Genomic DNA, 27,613 nt, shown 5'->3' on the forward strand with positions numbered 1-27,613 from the left:
CCAGCAACTACTGGTCAGGACTCACCACACAGAGAACAAGCCATCTGTTTGTAGGGGGCTTGCCTCGTCGATACCTGCCATATCAGGTGAGTTAGTGTGGTTTCTGAGGTCTATACCTATTGACAATACATATCGGTAGTAATATGTGTAGATGTCTTCAACTTTATTCAATGATATACTATATAATTTAATCCCTATCAAATCCCAATAAAATCTCATTTTATCCCACTTTGTAACAGTAAATGTGTTTATTTTTATACTTTTTGTAGGCATTGTGCATGCTCTTTTTCTTTTGTCGTTGACACAACCTCCTCTCCTTGGAGTGCAATTTACTACATACATAATACCCAAGTGTTTAACATAGTACGCAGTTTCTGGTACTTCTATTGTAATACATAGAATCCTGTTGTATACCATTTGCTCCAGTACTCCTCATAGGCATAATGTAAAACACCCTATTCCCTATATAGTGCACCACTTTTGAATACAGCCCAATGGGTCCTTGGCAAAAGTAAGTAGTACACTATGTAGTGAGTATGGGGTGATGAGGGACACAACCTATAGCTGCAGTATGACATCATACAACCCTGAGTGTCTGTTATTGAATTAGCCGAGTCAGGGATAATGTAATGTATGTCAGGGATAATGTAACGTATGTCAGGGATAATGTAACGTATGTCAGGGATAATGTAACGTATGTCAGGGATAATGTAATGTATGTCAGGGATAATGTAACGTATGTCAGGGATAATGTAATGTATGTTAGGGATAAGGTAACATATGTCAGGGATAATGTACCATATGTCAATGATAATGTACCATATGTCAAGGGCAATGTAACACACATCAGGGATAATGTAACGTATGTCAGGGATAATGTACTGTCTGTCTGGGATAATGTGATGTATGTCAGGGATAATGTACCGTATGTCAGAGATAATGTTATGTATGTCTGGGATAATGTAGTACTATTTACTATTATTTACTATTATTACTATTATTTGACCATGCTGGTCATTTATGAACATTTGAACATCTTGGCCATGTTCTGTTATAATCTCCACCCGGCACAGCCAGAAGAGGACTGGCCGCCCCTCATAGCCTGGTTCCTCTCTAGATTTCTTCCTAGGTTTTGGCCTTTCTAGGGAGTTTTTCCTAGCCACCGTGCTTCTACACCTGCATTGCTTGCTGTTTGGGGTTTTAGGCTGGGTTTCTGTACATCACTTTGAGATATCAGCTAATGTAAGAAGGGATACATTTGATTTGATTTTGATTTGTACCGTGTGTCAGGGATAATGTACCGTATGTTTGGGATAATGTAACGCATGTCAGGGATAATGTACTGTATGTCTGGGATAATGTAACGTATGTCAGGGATAATGTAACGTATGTCTGGGATAATGTAACGTATGCAATGGACAAGGTTCTAAAGAGGGTCTTGTACTACTATAGCGATACGGTTAACGTTTTACAAGTATCCTTGTGCCTAAAATGTGACACTCCTACAACATGATGGCTTGGTTATTAGGTTCCTTCCAATATGTTGACAACATCAGTCAGTTCTACAGTATATTACTTTTCAGTGATGTGTGTCCTGGTTACCGACCTTATTGAAAGCAACAGTCTAATAAAGTATTGTAGTGATGTGTGTCCTAGTTACCTACCTTATTGAAAGCAACAGTCTAATACAGTATTGTAGTGATGTGTGTCCTAGTTACCTACCTTATTGAAAGCAACAGTCTAATACAGTATTGTAGTGATGTGTGTCCTGGTTACCTACCTTATTGAAAGCAACAGTCTAATACAGTATTGTAGTGATGTGTGTCCTGGTTACCGACCTTATTGAAAGCAACAGTCTAATAAAGTATTGTAGTGATGTGTGTCCTGGTTACCTACCTTATTGAAAGCAACAGTCTAATAAAGTATTGTAGTGATGTGTGTCCTAGTTACCTACCTTATTGAAAGCAACAGTCTAATACAGTATTGTAGTGATGTGTGTCCTGGTTACCTACCTTATTGAAAGCAACAGTCTAATACAGTATTGTAGTGATGTGTGTCCTGGTTACCTACCTTATTGAAAGCAACAGTCTAATACAGTATTGTAGTGATGTGTGTCCTGGTTACCTACCTTATTGAAAGCAACAGTCTAATAAAGTATTGTAGTGATGTGTGTCCTGGTTACCGACCTTATTGAAAGCAACAGTCTAATAAAGTATTGTAGTGATGTGTGTCCTGGTTACCTACCTTATTGAAAGCAACAGTCTAATAAAGTATTGTAGTGATGTGTGTCCTGGTTACCTACCTTATTGAAAGCAACAGTCTAATAAAGTATTGTAGTGATGTGTGTCCTGGTTACCTACCTTATTGAAAGCAACAGTCTAATAAAGTATTGTAGTGATGTGTGTCCTGGTTACCTACCTTATTGAAAGCAACAGTCTAATAAAGTATTGTAGTGATGTGTGTCCTGGTTACCTACCTTATTGAAAGCAACAGTCTAATAAAGTATTGTAGTGATGTGTGTCCTTGTTACCGACCTTATTGAAAGCAACAGTCTAATAAAGTATTGTAGTGATGTGTGTCCTGGTTACCGACCTTATTGAAAGCAACAGTCTAATAAAGTATTGTAGTGATGTGTGTCCTAGTTACCTACCTTATTGAAAGCAACAGTCTAATACAGTATTGTAGTGATGTGTGTCCTGGTTACCGACCTTATTGAAAGCAACAGTCTAATAAAGTATTGTAGTGATGTGTGTCCTGGTTACCTACCTTATTGAAAGCAACAGTCTAATACAGTATTGTAGTGATGTGTGTCCTGGTTACCTACCTTATTGAAAGCAACAGTCTAATAAAGTATTGTAGTGATGTGTGTCCTGGTTACCGACCTTATTGAAAGCAACAGTCTAATAAAGTATTGTAGTGATGTGTGTCCTGGTTACCTACCTTATTGAAAGCAACAGTCTAATACAGTATTGTAGTGATGTGTGTCCTGGTTACCTACCTTATTGAAAGCAACAGTCTAATACAGTATTGTAGTGATGTGTGTCCTAGTTACCTACCTTATTGAAAGCAACAGTCTAATACAGTTTTGTAGTGATGTGTGTCCTGGTTACCGACCTTATTGAAAGCAACAGTCTAATAAAGTATTGTAGTGATGTGTGTCCTGGTTACCGACCTTATTGAAAGCAACAGTCTAAAAATGTATTGTTTCTGTCGCCCTAAGGGAGCCCAACCCTTCTCCAACTACACCGGCTGCGTTGAAATAATTGAAATTAATAAGCTGCGGGGATTCTACACATCCAGTGCCGTTGCCGGCAGCAACGTAGACAACTGCAGGTAAAATAATTAGATTTTCAAAGAGTCACTGGACTTAATAATATTTGTTTCCCTCTTTTTGGGCCGATTTGTCCTCCAGTGTTCCTGTTTGAAAGAAATAAAATACTGTATTTTTTCTCTTGGGATACGTGCACATGCATGCATCACGCACATACACACTCACACACTGACACACTCACACACTCACACACTCACACACTCACATGTTCACTCACACACTCAAACACTCACACACTCAAACACTCACACACTCAAAAACTCAAACACTCACACACTCAAACACTCACACACTGACACACTCACATGTTCACTCACACACTCAAACACTCACACACTCAAAAACTCAAACACCCACACACTCACACACTCAAACACTCAAACACTCACACACTCAAACACTCACACACTCACACACTCAAACACTCAAACACTCAAACACTCAAACACTCACACACTCACACACTCAAACACTCACACACTCACACACTCAAACACTCACACACTCACACACTCAAACACTCACACACTCACATGTTCACTCACACACTTACACACTGACAAACTGACACACTCACACACTGACACACTCACACACTCACACACTCACACACTCAAACACTCAAACACTCACACACTCAAACACTCACACACTCACACACTCAAACACTCAAACACTCACACACTGACACACTGACACACTCACATGTTCACTCAAACACTCACACACTGACACACTGACATGTTCACTCAAAAACTCAAACACTCACACACTGACACACTCAAACACTCACACACTGACACACTCACATGTTCACTCAAAAACTCAAACACTCACACACTCAAACACTCACACACTCAAACACTCACACACTCAAACACTCACACACTCAAACACTCACACACTCACACACTCAAACACCCACACACTCACACACTCACACACTCACACACTGACACACTCACATGTTCACTCAAAAACTCAAACATTCACACACTCAAACACTCACACACTCACACACTCAAACACCCACACACTCACACACTCACACACTCACACACTGACACACTCACATGTTCACTCAAAAACTCAAACATTCACACACTCAAACACTCACACACTCACACACTCAAACACTCAAACACTCAAACACTCACACACTCACACACTCAAACACTCAAACACTCACACGCTCACACGCTCACACACTCAAACACTCACACACTCACACACTCACACACTCACACACTCACACACTCAAACACTCACACACTCACATGTTCACTCACACACTTACACACTGACACACTGACACACTCACACACTCAAACACTCAAACACTCAAACACTCACACACTCAAACACTCACACACTCAAACACTCACACACTCACACAGTCAAACACTCACATACTCACATGTTCACTCAAACACTCACACACTCAAACATTCACACACTCAAACACTCACACACTCAAACATTCACACACTCAAACACTCAAACACTCACACACTCACACACTCACACACTTACACACTCACACACTCACACACTGACACACTCACATGTTCACTCAAACACTCACATGTTCACTCAAACACTCAAACACACACACACTGACACACTCACACAGGCACACAGGCACACAGGCGCATACAGACATCAGTTATTGTTGACAATCTCAAAGCATGTTTACATGCAAGGTGTGGGTGGGTGGACAGCCGTATATCAAGTGCTATAACATTATAGTGTGTGGTAAATTCCTTCATCAGTTGTATCACCAACAGTAGATACAGTCTGTAGTGGCGATTCCCTATGAACTGCCACTGGCACAGGAGAGAGCTGTCCATAACATGTCCACAAAAATCAGCTTTTCAAACTTTACTCTTTTTGGGGTGTAGTTCTCATTTATTGCGCATATAAAATATAAATTGCTCAAAAACACACATTCCTATAGAAAGGGTGTAGAGAGATGCATTCTATAAGCTGCATCTGTGATACGGTAACAACTGCATGTGCTCTCCTCACCTGTGATAACCCTTCCTGGTCACCAGTGTTACCTATATATACACGTGACCCGTGACCCCTCTAGTGTACAAAACAAGTAAAAATAACCCTTGACAGACAACCCATACACAACACATAAACAGGCCAAAACGGCTCCTACTCAGTCAATATATGATGTGACCATTCTCTGAACACCACAGCCATGGAATGGAACACCATGGTGTAGAACAATGGGGTTCCATTGGTTGAAGGCTTGTTCTTAGTGTTCTTAATTGGAGCGTGTTGATTGGATGGGCTGCTGCACTCACTGTGACACACACGCACACACACAAAGAGATGCTCTGATGTCCTGCAGGCTCTAGTTTGATCTTATCTTGATTATTGTCCAGTCGTGGTCGAGTGCTGCAAAGAAAGACCTAGTTAAACTGCAGCTGGCCCAGAACAGAGCGGAACGTCTTGCTCTTCATTGTAATCAGAGGGCTGATATAAATACTATGCATGTCAGTCTCTCTTGGCTAAGAGTTGAGGAGAGACTGACTGCATCACTTCTTTTTTTAATAAGAAACATTAATGTGTTGGAAATTCCAAATTGTTTGCATAGTCAACTTACACACAGCTCTGAAACACTTACCCCACCAGACATGCCACCAGGGGTCTTTTCACAGTCCACAGGTACAGAACATATTTAAGAAAACGTACAGTATTTTACAGAGCCATTACAGAGTGCATGGAACTCCCTTCCATCTTATATAGCGCAAGTGAACAGCAAACCTTGTTCAACGCCTCTCCCCCATGTGACCTACTTGTGGTGTGTATGTACTGACATGTATGTGGAACTAATAGATGCACACACACACACACGTTGTAAAGTCTTTTGTCTGACATTTATTTTTCGTGATGCTTCGGACCCCAGTAAGACTAGCTGTCGTCATTGGTGCCGGCTCTCTGATTCAGAGGGGTTGGGTTAAATGACTCCTGCACCTCTCTGATTCAGAGGGGTTGAGTTAAATGACTCCTGCATCTCTCTGATTCAGAGGGCTTGGGTTAAATGACTCCTGCACCTCTCTGATTCAGAGGGGTTGGGTTAAATGACTCCTGCACCTCTCTGATTCAGAGGGGTTGGGTTAAATGACTCCTGCACCTCTCTGATTCAGAGGGGTTGGGTTAAATGACTCCTGCACCTCTCTGATTCAGAGGGATTGGGTTAAATGCGGAAGACACATTTCAGTTGAATGCATTCAGTTGGACAACTGACTAGGTATCCCCCTTTCCCTTTGCCTTTCCCTTACCTAATGGGGATCTTAATAAATCAACACACTGTGTTAAAAACCCTTGCTAATGCCTGTGTGTGGATTAAATTAGGGCTGGTCCCAAATGGTACTATGTTCCCTATTTAGTGCACTCGCCTACTTTTGACCAGATCCCATAGGGTTAGGCCATTGTGCACTATGTAGGGAATAGGCTGCCTTTTGTGACTCACCCTATATGTTGACATTCCTAAATATCTGGCCATTGTGGAAGTAATGAATTGATTGTGGTTCCTGTGGGATCGCTGCAGTTAAACCATGAATGTATTATGATGCCTCTGTTACTAGGAGGCAGAAAACACTGACCTTCATCACATGACTAACACGTATATCATGGAGGGCCTGTATACAGACAATTAGGAGTTGTTTATCTCAAAACCTATTTTCAGGACAGTGGTCTTGGTTGTTTTTATTGATATCACTGCATTATGTAGTTGCTGTGTTAAATCTATATTTGGATTCAACAGAGTGCCTCCTTGTGAGCCCTTACAAAACTATTTTTCACTCTACTGGTCAATGCCAATTGATTTTCTGGTAACGTTTTACATGAAGATATGTACAGCTTTTGAGTAATACTGTTAATACTGCCAGTGCAGCCTTAAGCTCACTATTCCTTGGCAAGAGGCTAAGTGACAAGCACACAATTTCAACTGTTTATTGTAGCTATATAAACTAGAAACGAATAATGAACAGTTTTTAACCTACTTATAGTGTTAGAGTCCTTTATAATGTATACTTCATGTAAAAGTCTTCCTTTCTTTGGGTGAGTTATTGTATTCTATTAATACTATTCCAGGTCCCGATGGGCCCCACCAGGTACCCCAGATGCCTTCACTAGAAGCCCATATGATTGGACCACCAGATCCACCACTAACACTCCCAGAGTCAACACATCTGTATGGACCACCCAATCTGCCACCACACTGAGAGGTCAAGGTTCAGCAGGAGTCAACACATCTGTATGGACCCAGCCACCACCATCCCGACCGCCACCAGTTCCTACCCGCCCCTGGCAACTGGCTCCTACCCGTCCCCGGCAACCAAGTCCAGATCCTACCAGTCCCTGGCAACCAAATCCAGTTCCCACCCGTCCCTGGCAACTAAGTCCAGTTCCCACCCGTCCCTGGCAACTAAGTCCAGTTCCCACCCGTCCCTGGCAACTAAGTCCAGTTCCCACCCGTCCCTGGCAACTAAGTCCAGTTCCCACCCGTCCCCGGCAACCAAGTCCAGATCCTACCAGTCCCTGGCAACCAAGTCCAGTTCCCACCCGTCCCCGGCAACCAAGTCCAGTTCCCATCCGTCCCCGGCAACCAAGTCCAGATCCTACCAGTCCCTGGCAACCAAGTCCAGTTCCTACCCGTCCCTGGCAATTAAGTCCAGTTCCCACCCGTCCCTGGCAACTAAGTCCAGTTCCTACCGGTCCCAGGCAACCAACACCTACCCGGCGGCCACCATCCGTCTCTACCCATCCCTGGCAACCAGGTCCCACCAATCCCTGGCAATCAGTTCCTGTCCAGCCGGCTCAACCAGCGCCTACCCGGGCTCGGCCACTACTGCCAGCTCCTACTCATCCCTGGCAACCAGCTCCTACTCATCCCTGGCAACCAGCCCCTACCCAGCCACCAACAGCTCCCACCCAGCCACCACCACCACCAGTCTGCCATGCTGCCCTCTGTCTTAACGGTGGGACCTGCCATGAGCTGCAGAGGCCCAGTGGATCTCTGTCCTACTGTGACTGCCCCTTACACTTCACTGGACGCCGCTGTGAGAAAGGTAGGTCTCTATGATTCTGTTACATACTATTTAAACTAGGTAGCATACACGTAGAATAAAGCAGTGTATTGGCACTAAAAGTGGAACCACTTTAGTCACATATGCTCCTAAATAATTTGCTGTGCGACCTGGAATTTTAATTTGGGAACACCAGTGCGCCTAGAATTAAAATCACCCAGATAATAATTGTTGTAATGATTAAGCTTCGCTTTACCGCGGCCTCCGAGTGCCATAGAGTCCTCTCTCTCCCTCTGCGGCTGCTTGCTTCCTGTTCTCGCACCACACACACCAAGCCCCGCCTCCTGTCACTCAAGCAGGCAGTACACAGTTCCTCCACGCTGTTTGTTCTCTCAGCATGCTGTCAATTTATCCACTCTACCAAAACAAGAACGATGCTGCTTTCCACATTGCTTCTACATATGAATCCAGATGTTTACTATGTTGTACTATTATTTTGTGTATCTTGCTCTGTACAAAATGCAAATTAGTTAATTACGGTAGCTAGCATGTGCCTAACATAATGCTAATGCCAACTAGCTAAATGCATTTGAGCTAAATACTCTAGCTGTGGCAAAGCAAACGTTAGATCTAATACAGGTTGCCACCAGTAGTGATCAGCATGTTGTTTGTGCTATGGCATGTTCTGAATCAGGTAGCCTATTTTTTTAAATATATGTCAAAATATAACATCTATTTAAAATGTAATTAGGGTCCCCTGGGAAACACTGACAAACACTTTGGTTCCTACCCTGTCATAACTTCTACCTGGCTTTTCCATGTGTTTTCATGCCAAACAACACCAACCATAGAATTACAATGATCATTCTATTTCTAGGATTCAAACAGTTTACACCAGTGTTTTGATCTAAATCGCAAGTCAAATCGCAATTATATATTTTGCCCATATCGCCCTAACAACCCGGTAGCTTTACCTGTAAATGCAAACATTTGATGGGACAGAAAGAAAGAAAGAAAAAGTGATATTTTCTTCCTGAAAGGAAAAGTTATTTTATTCTTCATGAGATGTGCTTCAAAATGAATTAGGATTCACATTGGGCCCAATGTAGGCTATGTCTCAATCAATAAAAAATGATGTGGTGCGCCTAACTTTTTGAAGATAGGAGAACCAGTCCTACCAAATAAAAATGGTGTGGTGCTCCTAACTTTTTGAAGATAGTAGAACCAGTGCTACCAATGAAACATGATAATTCCGAGCCCTTTGTATTGGACATGCTTTCTATGTGGTATGCTACTGTACTAGTACAGACATTTATCTGGGTTCCTCTGTGAGAAAGGTATGCTTCTAATACCCATTTCACCCTTTTCAGACTATCATGCCACTCAACCCGTAGGCCCACTGTGTTTACTCTAATATCTTCCTCTCACATTGTCCATTCCTGCACGTTTCCAACAACTAAGGTGGTGGATCCGTAACCAAACCAGCACAGGAGAGCTTGGCTTGGTTAGGCTCAGCTCATTCATGTGAAAATGATATACTGTAACTCTCCCAGACCTCCACACTGTCTCAGTAGTTCCCTCTGTAGCCTACAGCCCCTCTTGGGATCACTTCCTCTTTTCAACCAAAGGCCTCAGAGGAATAAAGATTTAATACAAATTGGGAATTAGGATTAAAAATAGTAATCCACACTGAGTGACTGACACTACGACTGTGTCCCAAATGGAACATTATTCCCTACATAGTGGGCCCTGGTCAAGAGTAGTACACTTTATATGTATTTGGGACATAGCCCATAACACCAGTTGAGTGATTGAGAGAAACAGACAGAGAAACAGAGAGGGAGAGAGAGAGTAAAAACAGAAAGAGAGAGAGAAACAGAGAGAGGGAGGGAGGGAGCGAGGGAGAGAGAGAGAGAGAGAGGGAGAGGGAGAGAGAGAGAGAGAGGGAGATGTTTAGTATTATAAAGGATGTCAATTATTCATAGTGCGTCTAATGAAAGGATCCATACGAGCCGCTTGGCGTTGATCATCCCAAAGCTCACCCATAATCACATTTAACCCTCGCTGCAAATGAGGGTATGACCTTGGTACTCACATCGCAGATGCCATATTCTGTGTCTAACTCCCTCCATCCCACCACACCACCCTACTACCACCCTGCCACTCTGAACTCTTTGTATTCTGTGTCTGACCCCTCCATCCCCCACACCCCCCTACTACCACCCTGCTACTCTGAACTCTTTGGATTCTGTGTCTGACCCCTCCATCCCCCCACACCACCCTACTACCACCCTGCCATTCTGAACTCTTTGGATTCTGTGTCTGACCCCTCCATCCCCCCACACACCCCTACTACCACCCTGCTACTCTGAACTCTTTGGATTCTGTGTCTGACCCCTCCATCCCCCCACACCACCCTACTACCACCCTGCCATTCTGAACTCTTTGGATTCTGTGTCTGACCCCTCCATCCCCCCACACCCCCCTACTACCTCCCTGCTACTCTGAACTCTTTGTATTCTGTGTCTGACCCCTCCATCCCCACCTCCCACCTACTACCACCCTGCTACTCTGAACTCTTTGTATTCTGTGTCTGACCCCTCCATCCCCCCACACCACCTACTACCACCCTGCTACTGCAAACCTTTATCATTTGACAGCAATAGAGAAATTGAGACCCTGGAGATGTGAGAGAGGGTGGAGGGGAAGTGCAGAGTTTCCCCTCTCAGCTAGAGAGAGAGGAATGAGAACTAATGATACCCGACACCTCCCTGGATGTAGCTGCTATCTAGAACCAAAACGGGTTATCGGTTGTCCCCATAGGAGAACCCTTTGACGAACCCCTTTGGGTTCCATGTAGAACCTTTTCCACAGGGTTTTACATGGAACCCAAAAGAGTACTATCTGGAACCAAAAAGGGTTAGTCAAAGGGTTCTCCTATGGGGATAAGCGAATAACCCTTTTGGAAGCCTTTTTTCTAAGAGTGAACAGGTCTCTCTGGTCTCCCCTGGCTAGCACACATGCTGGCTACTGACTAGAGCTGTCTCCTGTCTTACTACACATGCTGGTTACTGACTAGAGCTGTCTCCTGTCTTACTACACATGCTGGCTACTGACTAGAGCTGTCTCCTGTCTTACTACACATGCTGATTACTGACTAGAGCTGTCTACTGTCTTACTACACATACTGGCTACTGACTAGAGCTGTCTCCTGTCTTACTACACATACTGGCTACTGACTAGAGCTGTCTCCTGTCTTACTACACATACTGGCTACTGACTAGAGCTGTCTACTGTCTTACGACACATGCTGATTACTGACTAGAGCTGTCTACTGTCTTACTACACATACTGGCTACTGACTAGAGCTGTCTCCTGTCTTACTACACATACTGGCTACTGACTAGAGCTGTCTACTGTCTTACTACACATACTGGCTACTGACTAGAGCTGTCTACTGTCTTACTACACATACTGGCTACTGACTAGAGCTGTCTACTGTCTTACTACACATGCTGGCTACTGACTAGAGCCACTGTCCTATGAGCAGGGTTGGGTCAATACCATTTACATTTCAGTCAATTCAAAAAGTTCACTGAAATTCCAATTCTCTTTGGAATTTGGTTTTGGTTTACTTTCTCTTTGGATTTGGAATTTGGTTTACTTTCTGTATTGACTCGAATTGAAATGGAATTGACCCCAATCCTGCTTCCGAGGCATAAACACCTGCTAGGGTACTGAGTAGGGTTAGTACTATAGAAATGTAGTTACTAGAACGGTACGCCACATTCAAGTCAACATGTACACATGCTAGGGTACTGAGTAGGGTTAGTACTATAGAAATATAATTACTAGAACGGTACGCCACATTCAAGTCAACATTTCTGTAATTTGTGGACTGGGAGCCATATTGACTATACCCAGGAGGGGGCTCATGGGCAATTCCAAGGTAATAGAGTGACGCTGAGACTCCGATTTTTCACTTTAAAATGTATATCAAACAAAAACAAAATGATTGCACTGTTAAACAAACCATACAACTCTCTGCACAAGGACCACTTTTAACAATTTCCACTGAAAATGTACTTGAAGAACAGTGCAGATGAAAAGTTTGGTAACAGAATGACGGTTTGTGCTGTTGGTGCCCTCATTCTATTACCAAACTTTGCATCTGCGCTTGGTTACCGGGGAATTGCCCTTATCCATTCTAGTAGTAATTCTATTTCTATGGCTTCTGAGGCTCACAGCCTCACACACATGCTGGGTTTGGCTGGGGCTCCTACTGACCCTGTGGTTAGTAAGTATAAAGCACATGCTGGGGTTGGCTGGGGCTCCTACTGACCCTGTGGTTAGTAGGTATAAAACACATGTTGGGGTTGGCTGGGGCTCCTACTGACCCTGTGGTTAGTAGGTATAACACACATGCTGGGGTTGACTGGGGCTCCTACTGACCCTGTGGTTAGTAGGTATAAAACACATGTTGGGGTTGGCTGGGGCTCCTACTGACCCTGTGGTTAGTAGGTATAACACACATGCTGGGGTTGGCTGGGGCTCCCACTGACCCTGTGGTTAGTAGGTATAAAACACATGTTGGGGTTGACTGGGGCTCCTACTGACCCTGTGGTTAGTAGGTATAACACACATGCTGGGGTTGGCTGGGGCTCCCACTGACCCTGTGGTTAGTAGGTATAACACACATGCTGGGGTTGGCTGGGGCTCGCACTGACCCTGTGGTTAGTAGGTATAAAACACATGTTGACTGGGGCTCCCACTGACCCTGTGGTTAGTAGGTATAAAACACATGCTGGGGTTGACTGGGGCTCCCATTGACCCTGTGGTTAGTAGGTATAAAACACATGCTGGGGTTGACTGGGGCTCCCACTGACCCTGTGGTTAGTAGGTATAACACACATGCTGGGGTTGGCTGGGGCTCCCACTGACCCTGTGGTTAGTAGGTATAAAACACATGTTGACTGGGGCTCCCACTGACCCTGTGGTTAGTAGGTATAAAACACATGCTGGGGTTGGCTGGGGCTCCCACTGACCCTGTGGTTAGTAGGTATAAAACACATGCTGGGGTTGGCTGGGGCTCCCACTGACCCTGTGGTTAGTAGGTATAAAACACATGTTGACTGGGGCTCCCACTGACCCTGTGGTTAGTAGGTATAAAACACATGCTGGGGTTGGCTGGGGCTCCCACTGACCCTGTGGACTAAATACTGATCACGACTAAATACTGATCACAACTAAATACTGATCCCGACTAAATATATTTTGAAACGGTTAAACATGTGGTACATAGAGATACATAGTTAAATATGTCTAATATAAATGTTATAATGTGTATCATAAGATATTGTAAATGTAATAACGTGTTATACCTGTTGGCAATGTGTCTCTGTGTGTTGTTAGATGGCCAGGGATCACTTGAAAAGGAGATGTTAATCTCAATGTGTCTCTGTGTGTTGTTAGATGGCCAGGGATCACTTGAAAAGGAGATGTTAATCTCAATGTGTCTCTGTGTGTTGTTAGATGGCCAGGGATCACTTGAAAAGGAGATGTTAATCTCAATGTGTCTCTGTGTGTTGTTAGATGGCCAGGGATCACTTGAAAAGGAGATGTTAATCTCAATGTGTCTCTGTGTGTTGTTAGATGGCCAGGGATCACTTGAAAAGGAGATGCTAATCCCAATGTGTATTTTCTGGTTAAATAAAGGACAAATAAAAACATTTTAAAAGATGCTTTACTGCAAGCCCATTGTAGCCAGATGAAGGGCTGTGATATTCCTGATGTTCATCCTGATTGTCCTCTATTGTGCTAATAGCCTTTTCATTGTATTCCTATCTTCTACATCAGCTGATTGAACACGTTGTTCCACTGATGTCAAGAAGTCAATGTTCAGCTGCTGAGCTAATTTGCTGAGTCATAAGTTAATGTATCTCTATCGATGCGAGATCAGGCATTTTGGCGCACATGGTCTGTGTCTGAAATAGCACCCTATGCACTCTATAAAGTGCACTACTTTTGACCAGGGCGCATAGGGCTCTGGTCAGAAATAGCGCACTATATAGGGAATAGGGTGTCATTTCAGACGCAGCCATGCACTGAGTTGAATTCATTAATCATCTTAGATGTTTCTTTTTCTCATTCCTTTGGTACCAAATAAAACTGAGTATCAGTGCACTTTGAGCAAGATAATTTGGAATTCATTATTGTTCTCTCAAGACCTTACCAGTTTATAATTTTATGAATATAAATTATTCTAAATATCTAACCACATCTTTTCAAAAACAGAGATTTCATTTATTTATTTATTTAGTTCCTATTTTTGTATTAAAATTGAAAAGATACATTTTATACACAAGTGAAGCCGAGTGAAGTTTTGCAACTTCAAAGAATGGATGTAAAACCAATTATTAATCAAAAAAATAAAAGGAAAAGGAGGGAAAGGAATGGATGTTATATAGTAAAGGAATGGATGTTATATAGTAAAGGAATGGATGTTATATAGTAAAGGAATGGATGTTATATAGTAAAGGAATGGATGTTATATAGTAAAAGAATTGATGTTATATGGTAAAGGAATGGATGTTAAATAGTAAAGGAATGGATGTTATATGGTAAAGGAATGGATGTTAGATAGTAAAGGAATGGATGTTAGATAGTAAAGGAATGGATGTTAAATAGTAAAGGAATGGATGTTATATGGTAAAGGAATGGATGTTAGATAGTAAAGGAATGGATGTTAGATAGTAAAGGAATGGATGTTATATAGTAAAGGAATGGATGTTATATAGTAAAGGAATGGATGTTATATAGTAAAGGAATGGATGTTATATAGTAAAGGAATGTATGTTAGATAGTAAAGGAATGGATGTTATATAGTAAAGGAATGGATGTTAGATGGTAAAGGAATGGATGTTATATAGTAAAGGAATGGATGTTAGATAGTAAATGAATGGATGTTATATAGTAAAGGAATGGATGTTATATAGTAAAGGAATGGATGTTATATGGTAAAGGAATGGATGTTATATAGTAAATGAATGGATGTTATATAGTAAATGAATGGATGTTATATAGTAAAGGAATGGATGTTATATAGTAAAGGAATGGATGTTATATAGTAAAGGAATGGATGTTATATAGTAAATGAATGGATGTTATATAGTAAAGGAATGGATGTTATATAGTAAAGGAATGGATGTTATATAGTAAAGGAATGGATGTTATATAGTAAATGAATGGATGTTATATAGTAAAGGAATGGATGTTATATAGTAAAGGAATGGATGTTATATAGTAAAGGAATGGATGTTATATAGTAAATGAATGGATGTTATATAGTAAATGAATGGATGTTATATAGTAAAGGAATGGATGTTATATAGTAAAGGAATGGATGTTATATATTAAAGGTATTCATCATAAAAAAGAGTGACTGAAAGGTCAGAATTTTCATTTTGCAGAGATCAATAGCATTCTTCAGGTGACAAACTGATTAGGCTTCTGTGTTATCAGGGAGACATATGAGGCGCAGGTTATCTGGGAGATTTGAGGTGAAGGTTATCTGCTAGAGTGCAGGGCCCATATTCATAAAGCATCTCTGAGTAGGAGTGCTGATCTAGGACCAGTTCTGCCTTTTAGATAATAATGAGTAAGATTACATGGACAGGGGGGACCTGATCCTAGATCAGCACTCCTTCTCTGAAACACTTTATGAATACTGAGTGATAGTAATTGACTGGGTGACTTCTCACACTCATCAGACTCACTCATAACACACACACACACACACACACACACACACACACACACACACACACACACACACACACACACACACACACACACACACACACACACACACACACACACACACACACACACACACACACACACACACACAAACACACACACACGGTGACAGTAGTTATTCTTTCTCACACGCTCATCAGTTCCTCACCAATCTCATTAATGAGCATATGATTCATATGAGTCAGTATCTAGATGTGGCTGTTCATATGAGTCAGTATCTAGATGTGACTGTTCAAACCATTCATATGAGTCAGTATCTAGATGTGACTGTTCAAACCATTCATATGAGTCAGTATCTAGATGTGACTGTTCAAACCATTCATATGAGTCAGTATCTAGATGTGACTGTTCAAACCAGTCATATGAGTCAGTATCTAGATGTGACTGTTCATATGAGTCAGTATCTAGATTTGAATGTTCAAACCATTCATATGAGTCAGTATCTAGATGTGGCTGTTCAAACCATTCATGAGTCAGTATCTAGATGTGACTGTTCATATGAGTTAGTATCTAGATGTGACTGTTCATATTAGTCAGTATCTAGATGTGACTGTTCATATGAGTAGGTATCTAGATGTGGCTGTTCATATGAGTCAGTATCTAGATGTGGCTGTTTGAACAGTTCATGTGAGTCAGTATCTAGATGTGACTGTTCATATGAGTAGGTATCTAGATGTGGCTGTTCATATGAGTCAGTATCTAGATGTGGCTGTTTGAACAGTTCATGTGAGTCAGTATCTAGATGTGACTGTTCATATGAGTCAGTATCTAGATGTGGCTGTTCAAACCATTCATATGAGTCAGTATCTAGATGTGGCTGTTCATATGAGTCAGTATCTAGATGTGGCTGGTCAAACCATTCATGAGTCAGTATCTAGATGTGGCTGTTCAAACCATTCATATGAGTCAGTATCTAGATGTGGCTGTTCATATAAGTCAGTATCTAGATGTGGCTGTTTGAACAGTTCATATGAGTCAGTATCTATATGTGACTGTTCAAACCATTCATATGAGTCAGTATCTAGATGTGGCTGTTCATATGAGTCAGTATCTAGATGTGACTGTTCATATGAGTCAGTATCTAGATGTGACTGTTCATATGAGTCAGTATCTAGATGTGGCTGTTCAAACCAGTCATATGAGTCAGTTGTAGGAGCAGACAGTCAGAACCGTGCACTAGGCCTATCTATCAGTATAGGCAGGTCAGCCACCAGACATCCTATCTATCGGCAATCAAAAACGGTATCTCACAATGCAATGCTGTATCTTGAAATGACTTGGCTTGCAGTAGAGCAGGGCCTATCATCAATGAATAGGCTAGGACATTCTACAAGCAACCGACCGAAGACTGAACACACACTGGCATCATTAATGTAGACAGGGAGTAAAAGGCAAAGTGAGAGGTTTTACTCTCGCCAAAATTTGTCCAAAATAAGCCTTTGGACCTAAGCTTGTCTGCCTTCCTGCCTCTGGGACAAAGACTTCCATTGTTAGGGCGAAGACCAGTGGTGTATAGTAATTTAGTAAAAATACCTTAAAGTACTACTTAAATTGTTTTTTGGGGGTATCTCTACTTTACTATTTAAATGTTTTACTTTTACTTCACTACCTTCCTAAAGAAAACAATGTACTTTTTACTCCATATATTTTCCATGTCACCCAAAAGTACTCGTTAAATTTTTATGCTTAGCAGGACATGTCAAATCCATGCACTTATCAAGAGAACAGCCCTGGTCATCCCTACTGCCTCTGATCTGGTGGACTCACTAAACCCAAATGCTTTGTCTGTGAATGATGTCTGTGTGTTGAAGTGTGCCCCTGGCTATCCGTAAATAAAATAAAAAACTGAAAATGGTGCCATCTGGTTTGCTTAATTATTTGAAATTATTTATACTTTTACTTTTGATACTTAAGTATATTTCAGCAATTACATTTACTTTTGATACTTACGTATATTTAAAACCAAATTCTTTTAGACTTTTACTTAAGTAGTATTTTACTGGGTGACTTTCACTTTTACTTGAGTCATGTTCTATTAATTTACTTTTACTCAAGTATGACAATTGGATACTTTTTCCACCACTGGCGCATCTTGTCATTATATGCAGATCTCTGTCGAAGAGCATGAGCAGGCGAGCCAGCAGGAGGGAGAGAGAAGAGAGGCAGGCAGGCCAGCAGAGGGAGAGAGAAGAGGGGGAAGGCAGGCCAGCGTGAGGGAGAGAGAAGAGAGGGAAGGCAGGCCAGCAGAGGGAGAGAGAAGAGGGGGAAGGCAGGCCAGCAGAGGGAGAGAGAAGAGGGGGAAGGCAGGCCAGCAGAGGGAGAGAGAAGAGGGGGAAGGCAGGCCAGCAGAGGGAGAGAGAAGAGGGGGAAGGCAGGCCAGCAGAGGGAGAGAGAAGAGGGGGAAGGCAGGCCAGCGCGAGGGAGAGAGAAGAGAGGGAAGGCAGGCCAGCAGGAGGGAGAGAGAAGAGGGGGAAGGCAGGCCAGCGCGAGGGAGAGAGAAGAGAGGCAGGCAGGCCAGCAGAGGGAGAGAGAAGAGAGGCAGGCAGGCCAGCAGAGGGAGAGAGAAGAGGGGGAAGGCAGGCCAGCAGAGGGAGAGAGAAGAGGGGGAAGGCAGGCCAGCAGAGGGAGAGAGAAGAGGGGGAAGGCAGGCCAGCGCGAGGGAGAGAGAAGAGGGGGAAGGCAGGCCAGCAGGAGGGAGAGAGAAGAGGGGGAAGGCAGGCCAGCGCGAGGGAGAGAGAAGAGAGGGAAGGCAGGCCAGCAGAGGGAGAGAGAAGAGGGGGAAGGCAGGCCAGCAGAGGGAGAGAGAAGAGGGGGAAGGCAGGCCAGCGCGAGGGAGAGAGAAGAGGGGGAAGGCAGGCCAGCAGAGGGAGAGAGAAGAGGGGGAAGGCAGGCCAGCAGAGGGAGAGAGAAGAGAGGCAGGCAGGCCAGCAGAGGGAGAGAGAAGAGAGGGAAGGCAGGCCAGCGTGAGGGAGAGAGAAGAGAGGGAAGGCAGGCCAGCAGAGGGAGAGAGAAGAGAGGCAGGCAGGCCAGCGCGAGGGAGAGAGAAGAGAGGGAAGGCAGGCCAGCGTGAGGGAGAGAGAAGAGAGGGAAGGCAGGCCAGCAGAGGGAGAGAGAAGAGGGGGAAGGCAGGCCAGCAGAGGGAGAGAGAAGAGGGGGAAGGCAGGCCAGCGCGAGGGAGAGAGAAGAGAGGGAAGGCAGGCCAGCGCGAGGGAGAGAGAAGAGAGGCAGGCCAGCGTGAGGGAGAGAGAAGAGGGGGAAGGCAGGCCAGCAGAGGGAGAGAGAAGAGAGGCAGGCAGGCCAGCGAGGGGGAATGTCTTGGTAATCTGTATCTCGCAATTTCTTGTCTTGCATGCCTCGCAAGTTCACCAAAGTAGCCTAAAGTCGGGTGTACACTTTGAGATTTTGAGATCAGAGACAAAATCCCCCAAGTCATTGGCTACTCACCAACGTTTAATGTGAACTGATCTGTGTGCTACCTATCCCGTCTTTAAGCAGCCCCAGACTGCCCGATATTTTCAAACATTTTTGATTTTATCAGCACAAAATCTGCAATGATCTTGTAGTGTGAGATATGCAACTACTAGATTTCAGAACGGTGATCAGCAATAGCCAATGAGATCTCGAGTACTAGCGATGACTACTACTAGTATGCGTTTGTACTTACCAAAGTGTTCAATTGTTACAGCTCTGACAAGCTCTTTACACGCAATGTTATTCAATTCAAAAAGTATTGGCTAGATATTTCAACTCTGTATATGTCAAGCATGAATGTCTGACTAAAAACCTTTTTGAAGCTGCTTTGAGCCACAGCTCGTTGTAACTACGTTAAATCTAATCACATCATCACATCATTGTTTTAGTGAGACAGCGTGGTATGGAGAATCCTCACGACCAAGTGAAGAAACTCTGTGCCATATCGTTTCTTCTGCCACTACGTTGCCAAGACAACAAGCTCCTGGAAAGACGGTCATTGAATATGAGAGTCTGAGCAGTGTTACTATTTTATATGTTGTGTGGTGACCGCCCGGACCTTTATAGACTACCATCTAGTTAGCAACTTTGATGGGGGTAGGGGCCACAAACAATCTGCTCGTGAGACTGCATACCCACATCCATAACCCCCCCATCAAAAATGTGCTGTTTTACAGGGTGTAGAGAAATGTTTGCAGTTTTTAATATGATATCTGAGTGAGACTGACAAACAAAATCAATGGGGGACCCCCATGCCGGTAATTCATGATACCATGATAACAACAAGTTTAGATAGCTGGCCGCTAACTTAGCAATCTAAAGAATGTTAGCTGACCTGGGCTAATTGACTGACTATTAGTGACTGAGCCGAGGGCTTTCAAAAGGGGGGCTGCCCACGGGCCACCAGTTGCCCATCCCTGAGTTAGGCTATAACACAGAAAATAATGTTTTACGATAACTGCACTGTGATTAAAAAGTTTGGTGGGGAAAGATTTTTTTTGGGGGGGGAACGTGAAAAACAATGTTTCTCATTTAGAGAGTTTTCTTAACTTTGTTTAAATGTTTTATTCAGTAGTTAGATGTGGCTGTTCAAACAGTGGCACTACTGGATACAGTCATTTCAGTTCACTGTTGTCACTGTGTTAGATAACTGCCTAGCAACATTTTCCTTTTTCATTTCCTTCATTTCACTTTCATTTTGACTGATCTCTGAAAATATAGCTCATAGTGGGTGCAAAACCTAACATCCTCTCAGCGTAACATACTGAGATAAACAGCAAGGGAATAGCCGACACTGCATAGACTGGTGGGGAATCATTAAGTGATGTGATGACACTGTGACCTTTTCTCCAAACCAGCCAGGAATTAACTATTCATGCAGTGGATAAACCTTCTACTTTGACACCTGAAATCAAGTGTTGTCAAACATTCCAAAGCACATTGAATGTGTCGCTAAACACTGGTCCCTCTCTGTCTCAACTAAAACCCTGTACAGGGCCTGTTTGTGCACCCTTCCACCCTCTTTTGACACCTTCACTGTGCATTCTCAGATGTTATTAGTCTCTTTAGTTGCCTCAGCAAAGCAACAGAGTCCCCCAAATTATCTCCAGTGCTGCAATGGGCTAGCTCATTTATAGCCTACATGGATACAAACCCATCTGTCCCATGGGAAAGAAATACCATATAATCACCCAGACCCTTTAAGGAATTTCTTTGAGCTTTTAATATTAGTATGCAGCCTAACCCCACTTAATGTGTGCAAAGTCTCTCTCCGCATGGCCCTAACATATTTTATATACATAACTTGACCTATACTAATGAGTGAGATGTGCTTGGTGACAAATGTGTTTCTAATATTTTCTTTCAGCAGAGCTAGCTAGCTGGTAGATGGAAATAGAGGTGTCTAATATTGATTGAGCAGAGCTAGCTAGCTGGTAGATGGAAATAGAGGCATCTAATATTGATTCAGCAGAGCTAGCTAGCTGGTAAACGAAAATAGAGGCATCTAATATTGATTCAGCAGAGCTAGCTAGCTGGTAAACGAAAATAGAGGCATCTAATATTGATTCAGCAGAGCTAGCTAGCTGGTAGATGGAAATAGAGGCATCTAATATTGATTCAGCAGAGCTAGCTAGCTGGTAGATGGAAATATAGGCATCTAATATTGATTCAGCAGAGCTAGCTAGCTGGTAGATGGAAATATAGGCATCTAATATTGATTCAGCAGAGCTAGCTAGCTGGTAGATGGAAATAGAGGCATCTAATATTGATTCAGCAGAGCTAGCTAGCTGGTAAACGAAAATAGAGGCATCTAATATTGATTCAGCAGAGCTAGCTAGCTGGTAGATGGAAATAGAGGCATCTAATATTGATTCAGCAGAGCTAGCTAGCTGGTAGATGGAAATATAGGCATCTAATATTGATTCAGCAGAGCTAGCTAGCTGGTAGATGGAAATAGAGGCATCTCATATTGATTCAGCAGAGCTAGCTAACTGGTAGATGAAAATATAGGCATCTAATATTGATTCAGCAGAGCTAGCTAGCTGGTAGATGGAAATATAGGCATCTAATATTGATTCAGCAGAGCTAGCTAGCTGGTAGATGGAAATTGAGGCATCTAATATTGATTCAGCAGAGCTAGCTAGCTGGTAGATGGCAATAAAGGCATCTAATATTGATTCACCAGAGCTAGCTAACTGGTAGATGGAAATAGAGGCATCTAATATTGATTCAGCAGAGCTAGCTAGCTGGTAGATGGAAATAGAGGCATCTAATATTGATTCAGCAGAGCTAGCTAGCTGGTAGATGGAAATATAGGCATCTAATATTGATTCAGCAGAGCTAGCTAGCTGGTAGATGGAACTAGAGGCATCTAATATTGATTCAGCAGAGCTAGCTAACTGGTATATGAAAATAGAGGCATCTAATATTGATTCAGCAGAGCTAGCTAGCTGGTAGATGGAAATAAAGGCATCTAATATTGATTCAGCAGAGCTAGCTAGCTGGCAGATGGAAATAGAGGTGTCTCCAGAGAATAAAAAGGAAGTACTAGATGAACTCTTAACCTGGATGTATTTTATCGTGTCACAACATGTCAATAGTAGTACCGTGTATTTGGTAATTGACTGTCATATGCACTGAGTATACAAAACATTAGGTACACCTGCTGTTTCCATGACAGACTGACCAGGTGAACGCTATGAGCGGGAAGCACTGGAGTCAACATGGGCCAGCATCCCTGTGGAAAGATTTTGACACCTTGCAGTCCATGCCCCGATGAATTAAGGCTGTTCTGGGGGTGCAACTCGATATTTGGAAGGTGATGGGTCACAGTGGAGAAGGGTTCTTACAATAGCCCAAAATATCTTACAGGAATATTCAAAAAAATTATATACAAAACTCTGATATTATTTTGTGATACAGTACCTTTACCGTGGTCCTAAGAGGAAAGGTTTATCTTCCTTATAAATGAACAGTTGATAACATCAACATACACTCTTAGAGAAAAAAGGCAAAAGGTTTCCGAAAAGGTTCTTCAGCTGATACCATTGGTCGGAGAACACTTTCTGGCACCAAAAGGGTTCTACCTGGAAACAAAAAGGGTTCTTCAATGGGTTCTCTTATGGGGACAGCTGAATAACTTTTTTAAGTTCTAGAGAGCACCTTTTTTTTCTAAGAGTGACGAAAATAATTTGTAATGAAAGAATAATAATCAACTAAACAACTATGAGATCCATTCACTTCTTCTCCTGGAGTTTGTTTTCCCAGACGTCCATTAATGCCTCTCTATAGCCTATACCACGGTTCATCACACTCGTAACGCTGCCCTCCCCTAAACACCAGCGCCCCATTCCCTATATAGTGCACTACTTTTGACCAGGGCCTATGGGCTATCCCATAGGGCTCCGGTCCAAAGTAGTGCACTATGTAGGTAATGGGTTGCCATTTGGGATGCATCCCAGCGCTGGCATGCTGCACTATTTTATGCTGAGTTAAACAGATTGGTATAGCGTTGAAAAGCATCCCTGTCCCAGCGTATTAAACACGGTGCAATCTCATGTGACGCACTGAGCACTCTGCTAGTGATGGGCTTCGCTAGTCAGTCCCACTTCGTCCCGCATACACTCGCGCTCACACACGCACGCACGCACGCACACACACACACACACACACACACAGACAATGGTTGACACACTCACACTCACACTGATAGCCTGAAGTTTGAAGTAGAAGTCTGAAGGCTGTTAGATGCTGACAAAGTCCCTGGTCTAGAAGTGTATTATTGTACCACAGTAATATGTCTGTACCTCAGAAACTTAGTATAGTATTGTACCACAGTAACTTAGTATATTATTGTACCACAGTAACTTAGTATATTATTGTACCACAGTAATATGTCTGTACCACAGCAACTTAGTATATTATTGTACCACAGTAATATGTCTGTACCACAGCAACTTAGTATATTATTGTACCACAGTAATATGTCTGTACCACAGCAACTTAGTATATTATTGTACCACAGTAATATGTCTGTACCACAGCAACTTAGTATATTATTGTACCACAGTAACTTAGTATATTATTGTACCACAGTAATATGTCTGTACCACAGCAACTTAGTATATTATTGTACCACAGTAACTTAGTATATTATTGTACCACAGTAATATGTCTGTACCACAGCAACTTAGTATATTATTGTACCACAGTAATATGTCTGTACCACAGTAACTTAGTATATTATTGTACCACAGTAATATGTCTGTACCACAGCAACTTAGTATATTATTGTACCACAGTAATATGTCTGTACCACAGAAACTTAGTATATTATTGTACCACAGCAACTTAGTATATTATTGTACCACAGTAATATGTCTGTACCACAGCAACTTAGTATATTATTGTACCACAGTAATATGTCTGTACCACAGAAACTTAGTATATTATTGTACCACAGCAACTTAGTATATTATTGTACCACAGTAATATGTCTGTACCACAGCAACTTAGTATATTATTGTACCACAGTAACTTAGTATATTATTGTACCACAGTAATATGTCTGTACCACAGAAACTTAGTATATTATTGTACCACAGTAATATGTCTGTACCACAGAAACTTAGTATATTATTGTACCACAGTAATATGTCTGTACCACAGCAACTTAGTATATTATTGTACCACAGTAATATGTCTGTACCACAGCAACTTTACGGGGTGACAACAACACTGCTGCATCCTCTCACATATTAGATTAAGTCACAGACTCCTGTCTGTTTGTTTGTCTGTCTGCCTTTCCCCTGCCTGCCCCCTATCTGTTTGTCTGCTTCCTGCCTGTCTGCCTGCCCGTCTTCTCCCTGTCTGTCTGCACCCTGCCTGCTCCCCTCCCCTCCCCTCCCTGACCCCACCCCCCTCCCTGCCCCCTGCCTGCTCCCCTCCCCTCCCTGACCCCACTCCCCTCCCTGCCCCTGCCTGCTCCCCTCCCCTCCCTGACCCCACCCCCCTCCCTGCCCCCTGCCTGCTCCCCTCCCCTCCCTGCCCCCACCCCCCTCCCTGCCCCCTGCCTGCTCCCCTCCACTCCCTGACCCTTCTCCCCTCCCTGCCCCCTGCCTGCTCCCCTCCTTGACCCCACCCACTGCCTGCATCCTGTCTGCCTCCTGCCCCTCCCTACCCCCTGTCTGCCCCCTGTCTGCCCCCTGCCTGCCTCCTGCCTGCCTCCTGCCCCTCCCTACCCCCTGTATGTCCCCTGCCCCCTGCCTGCCTCTTGTCTGACCCTTGTCTGCCTGTCTGCTGCCTGCCCGCCTGCCCCCTGCCTGTCTGCCCCGTCTCCCCCAAACCAATGTCCCCTGTCTGCCTGCCTAACCCCTGCATGTCCGCCTCCTGTCTGCCTGCCCCCTGCCTGTCTGCCTGCCCACCTGCCTGTCACATGATTGATAACTTGACCAGTCAACTCTCTTTCTCTCTCTCTCTCTCTCTCTCTCTCTGCTCCCTGCTAGTTATAATGACATACAGTACAGGATCATCTAATGACTCATTTATTATGTTCATGTGTAGGCTAACAACTACAATAATAATACATTCCATTTACAAGCCTTGTTGGGGCACACTGGCATACCATTTACATAGCATGACCAATACATTGCTTCACTAACTATTAAGCAAGTATGGACATTGGAACCTGGCCTATCATATGCTTCATCCTGGTGACCAGGCCAGACCTTTCTTTCTCAAGCAGCCTGGTCACACAGGTACTATTCAGTCAGAGCCAGGTCAGCTGTGTGTGCAAACCATTAATCTCTGATAAATGATCTTTATTAGGGAAGACACAGTGGGTCGTAGACCCTGACAAAAGAGTCTGTCAGGTCTGTAAGCCTTAAATTGAAAGCTAAGTGATCGGCAAAATGAGTAGCAGAGTAAAATGAGGATGGGGGCTAGGAAAGAAGTCATGAGCAGCGAAGCAGCTAATTATTCACACTGGTTTCTGGATCCATCATGACCCTCAACACGCCTCATTTCCCCAAGTCCTAACTCTTCATAGGTTTGTTTTGCATTTGGAGGATATTGGCCCATTGTTGAAATGAACAGAAAGGGCTTGATTACTACTAACAAACTCAGATTGTCCCTAATATTGTCCCTAATCCCACCGCTTTAAAACAAACTCAAACAAGAAAAGGTACATTTCTGGATATTATGGGGATGTTATGGCAATGTTATGGGGATATTATGGCAATGTTATAGGAACATTATGTTGATGGTATGGTTACATTATAACAAAATAAATGCTTAATAATGGGGTATAGGACTGAAGAGCCCATACCATTAGCATTAACAGGAAGACTGAACAGCTCCCGGCCCTCGGCCCCCAGCCCCTAACCTCCATCTCTAGCCGCAGACCCCAGCCCTAATCCTCTGACATGTTACTACTGTACCCTGACAGAGTCACCAGTCCTAATCCTCTGAAATGTTACTACTGTACCCTGACAGAGTCACCAGTCCTAATCCTCTGACATGTTACTACTGTACCCTGACAGTCACCAGTCCTAATCCTCTGACATGTTACTACTGTACCCTGACAGTCACCAGTCCTAATCCTCTGACATGTTACTACTGTACCCTGACAGTCACCAGTCCTAATCCTTTGACATGTTACTACTGTACCCTGACAGTCACCAGTCCTAATCCTCTGACATGTTACTACTGTACCCTGACAGTCACCAGTCCTAATCCTCTGACATGTTACTACTGTACCCTGACAGAGTCACCAGTCCTAATCCACTGACATGTTACTACTGTACCCTGACAGAGTCACCAGTCCTAATCCTCTGACATGTTACTACTGTACCCTGACAGTCACCAGTCCTAATCCTCTGAAATGTTACTACTGTACCCTGACAGAGTCACCAGTCCTAATCCTCTGACATGTTACTACTGTACCCTGACAGAGTCACCAGTCCTAATCCTCTGACATGTTACTACTGTACCCTGAGAGTCACCAGTCCTAATCCTTTGACATGTTACTACTGTACCCTGACAGTCACCAGTCCTAATCCTCTGACATGTTACTACTGTACCCTGACAGAGTTACCAGTCCTAATCCTCTGACATGTTACTACTGTACCCTGACAGTCACCAGTCCTAATCCTTTGACATGTTACTACTGTACCCTGACAGTCACCAGTCCTAATCCTCTGACATGTTACTACTGTACCCTGACAGAGTCACCAGTCCTAATCCTCTGACATGTTACTACTGTACCCTGACAGAGTCACCAGTCCTAATCCTCTGACATGTTACTACTGTACCCTGACAGTCACCAGTCCTAATCCTCTGACATGTTACTACTGTACCCTGACAGTCACCAGTCCTAATCCTCTGACATGTTACTACTGTACCCTGACAGAGTCACCAGTCCTAATCCTCTGACATGTTACTACTGTAC

At 43.3% G+C, this 27,613-nt stretch overlaps 1 protein-coding gene across 1 annotated transcript in view; it reads left to right on the forward strand.

The window, feature by feature from the left end:
• Positions 1–3,196: 3,196 nt before the first annotated feature.
• LOC129845398 (protein eyes shut homolog) overlaps positions 3,197–27,613 on the forward strand; it is a 201,992-nt gene continuing 177,575 nt past the window's right edge. Inside the window, exons 1-2 of the mRNA XM_055913310.1 lie at positions 3,197–3,333; positions 7,442–8,418. Coding sequence (XP_055769285.1) covers positions 3,197–3,333; positions 7,442–8,418 — 1,114 coding nt within the window. The remainder of the gene's footprint in view (positions 3,334–7,441; positions 8,419–27,613) is intronic.

The sequence above is a fragment of the Salvelinus fontinalis genome, unplaced genomic scaffold (genome assembly GCF_029448725.1).
Source record: "Salvelinus fontinalis isolate EN_2023a unplaced genomic scaffold, ASM2944872v1 scaffold_0294, whole genome shotgun sequence".
NCBI classification, from domain to species: domain Eukaryota; kingdom Metazoa; phylum Chordata; class Actinopteri; order Salmoniformes; family Salmonidae; genus Salvelinus; species Salvelinus fontinalis.